The 2117-nt window shown below is 65.1% G+C and overlaps 1 protein-coding gene across 1 annotated transcript in view; it reads left to right on the forward strand.

The window, feature by feature from the left end:
* The first annotated feature begins 111 nt into the window (after nucleotides 1-111).
* The window catches only part of STAG3 (stromal antigen 3), a 9661-nt gene continuing 7655 nt past the window's right edge, over nucleotides 112-2117 (forward strand). The window contains exons 1-7 of the mRNA XM_025211100.1: nucleotides 112-227; nucleotides 558-669; nucleotides 763-885; nucleotides 1114-1210; nucleotides 1321-1397; nucleotides 1499-1703; nucleotides 1804-1955. Of these exons, the coding sequence (XP_025066885.1) occupies nucleotides 211-227; nucleotides 558-669; nucleotides 763-885; nucleotides 1114-1210; nucleotides 1321-1397; nucleotides 1499-1703; nucleotides 1804-1955 (783 nt within the window). The 5' untranslated portion in view covers nucleotides 112-210. The remainder of the gene's footprint in view (nucleotides 228-557; nucleotides 670-762; nucleotides 886-1113; nucleotides 1211-1320; nucleotides 1398-1498; nucleotides 1704-1803; nucleotides 1956-2117) is intronic.

Raw genomic sequence — 2117 nt, forward strand, 5'->3', positions numbered from 1 at the left:
TGGGCGGGGGCGGGCGCGCGCGGGCGGCTCCTCGGGTGCGGCAGGTTCCCCGTCGCTCTCCCCAGCCTGCGGCCCGCTTGACGCCTCGCCTCCGCCATGCGGCTGCGCAGACCCACCCGGGCTTGCGCCTCCAGCTCCAGCTCCCGCTCCCCGTCTGCGTGGGGCGCCGGGAGCAGCTCCAGCCCCGCCACGGAGCAGGGTGACGCAGAGATGGACCTGAGCGGCCTGTGAGTGGGGCTGTCCAGGAGGCTTGGCAGTCCTGGGGGCAGGGGGCCATGCTGGAAAGGCCTCAGCCCCTCGGGGGGAGGGAACAGGGTTTTCCAAGTGAGTTGGGGAGGCCCAGGGCTGGGCATGTAACAGGGTTTTAGAAGTGAGTTGGGGAGGCCCAGGGCTGGGCATGGTGTGGGAGCCTCAGGTTGTGGGGCAGACAGATGATGGGCGCCTTGGAAGGGATGGTGGATGATTGGGACAGCCCTCCCCGGGCACTGGGTCATATTGCCCCCAGGCCTGAGTGGAATAAGGGGCCACAAGGCTGAAGAGCCACGTGCTCCCTCCAGGGCCCCAAGCAGTGAGGAGGGCAGCTCCAGCCCCGACTCGGGCAGTGACTTCGAGGTAATGCTGTGGAAAAGCAGCAAGCGGGTGGCCAGGACCCCCCCGAGCCAAGGCCAGGTAGGCCCCCGCCATGGTCCCCTTCCCACGCAGACGCCTTATCCTGGGACCAGTAGCCTGAGCTGCCTCCCTTTGCCCCCCACGTCCCACCAGGTGGCCAAGCGACCCCGAAGAAGAGCCGGCAGCCAGCTGCCAGCCAGGGACACATCGCCTGCCCGCAGTCCTGAGCCCAACCAGCTCTTTGAGGCAGTGAGGTCTGGAAAGACTGCGTTGGAGGTACCTCTGCACTGTCCTGGGGCATTGTCAGGGGCCTGGGTTGCATCCCAGCGTGGCAGAGGGGAGTGGGTGAGAGCACAAGGGGATGGGAAGCCAGGATGCCTGGGGCAATGGGGCCTGGGGAGCTGGGAGCCAGCACACCTGGGCTCTACTGCTAGACTGATGTTGGGCTGTGGGTACCCAGCTCCTGCATAACTCCTTCTCCTGGGGCACGACTTGTTCCCTCAGGTCGTGGTTGATGAGTGGCTGGAGACCTACAAGCAGGACCGCGAGACCGGCTTCCTGGAGCTGGCCAACTTTTTCATACGTGCCTGCGGCTGTAAAGGTGGGTGCTCTCGTGGCCCAGCTTCCAGCTGAAGCTCTGAGGGCTCCCCCCATGAGTGCCAGGGGCCTGGCCTGCCAACACTGCCTCCTCTCACCTCTGCCCCCCTGCAGGTGTGGTGACCTCTGAGATGTTCAGGAAGCTGCAGAACTCAGAGATCATCCAGCAGCTGACGGAGCAGTTTGCTGAGGTGCTGGGCAAATGGTGGGGGGAGTCTCATGGCAAGGCCTCTGCCTTGGGCCTGGGCGGGAGGTATCTCCTTGCTCCATGTCTGACCCGTGGCTCCTGCAGGACTCGGCCGAGTACCCACTGGCACTGAGTACACAGCCCTGGCGCCGATTCCGAGAAGGCCTCTGTGAGCTGGTGGCGACACTGGTGCGGCGCTGCCAGTATAGTGTCCTCTACGATGAGTTTCTGGCCGATACCCTTGTCTCCTTGCTCACTGGCCTCTCCGACTCCCAGGTGCGGGCTTTCCGCCACACCAGCACCCTGGCAGGTGAGTCCCTTACCCCGCTGGGAGCTGAATGCTTGGGTTCCCCTCCTCAGCGACCTCTGCTCAGGCCCCAGGAGTGCTCCTGTTCCCTGCTCCTCCCCAGCCATGAAGCTGATGACGGCTCTGGTGAACGTGGCTCTGGGCGTGAGCCTGCACGAGGAGAACAACCAGCGGCAATACGACGCTGAACAGGGCAAGGGGCCTGGCTGCCGGGCCGCCAACAGGCTGGAGACCCTGCTGGAGCAGCGCAAGCAGGTAAGCGATGGCAGGGAGGCACTAGCAGCCTGGGCTGGGCTGGGCAGGTGGTGGCTGGGTTGGCAGGGGTGGGTGATTGAAGCTGAGCCCTACATGTGGCTGGGCAGGCATGAGGGGTAGAGAGGTATGCAGTTTAGGGGAGCCCTATGTGTGACACCCCCC

The sequence above is a fragment of the Alligator sinensis genome, unplaced genomic scaffold (assembly GCF_000455745.1).
Source record: "Alligator sinensis unplaced genomic scaffold, ASM45574v1 scaffold553_1, whole genome shotgun sequence".
NCBI classification, from domain to species: Eukaryota; Metazoa; Chordata; order Crocodylia; family Alligatoridae; genus Alligator; species Alligator sinensis.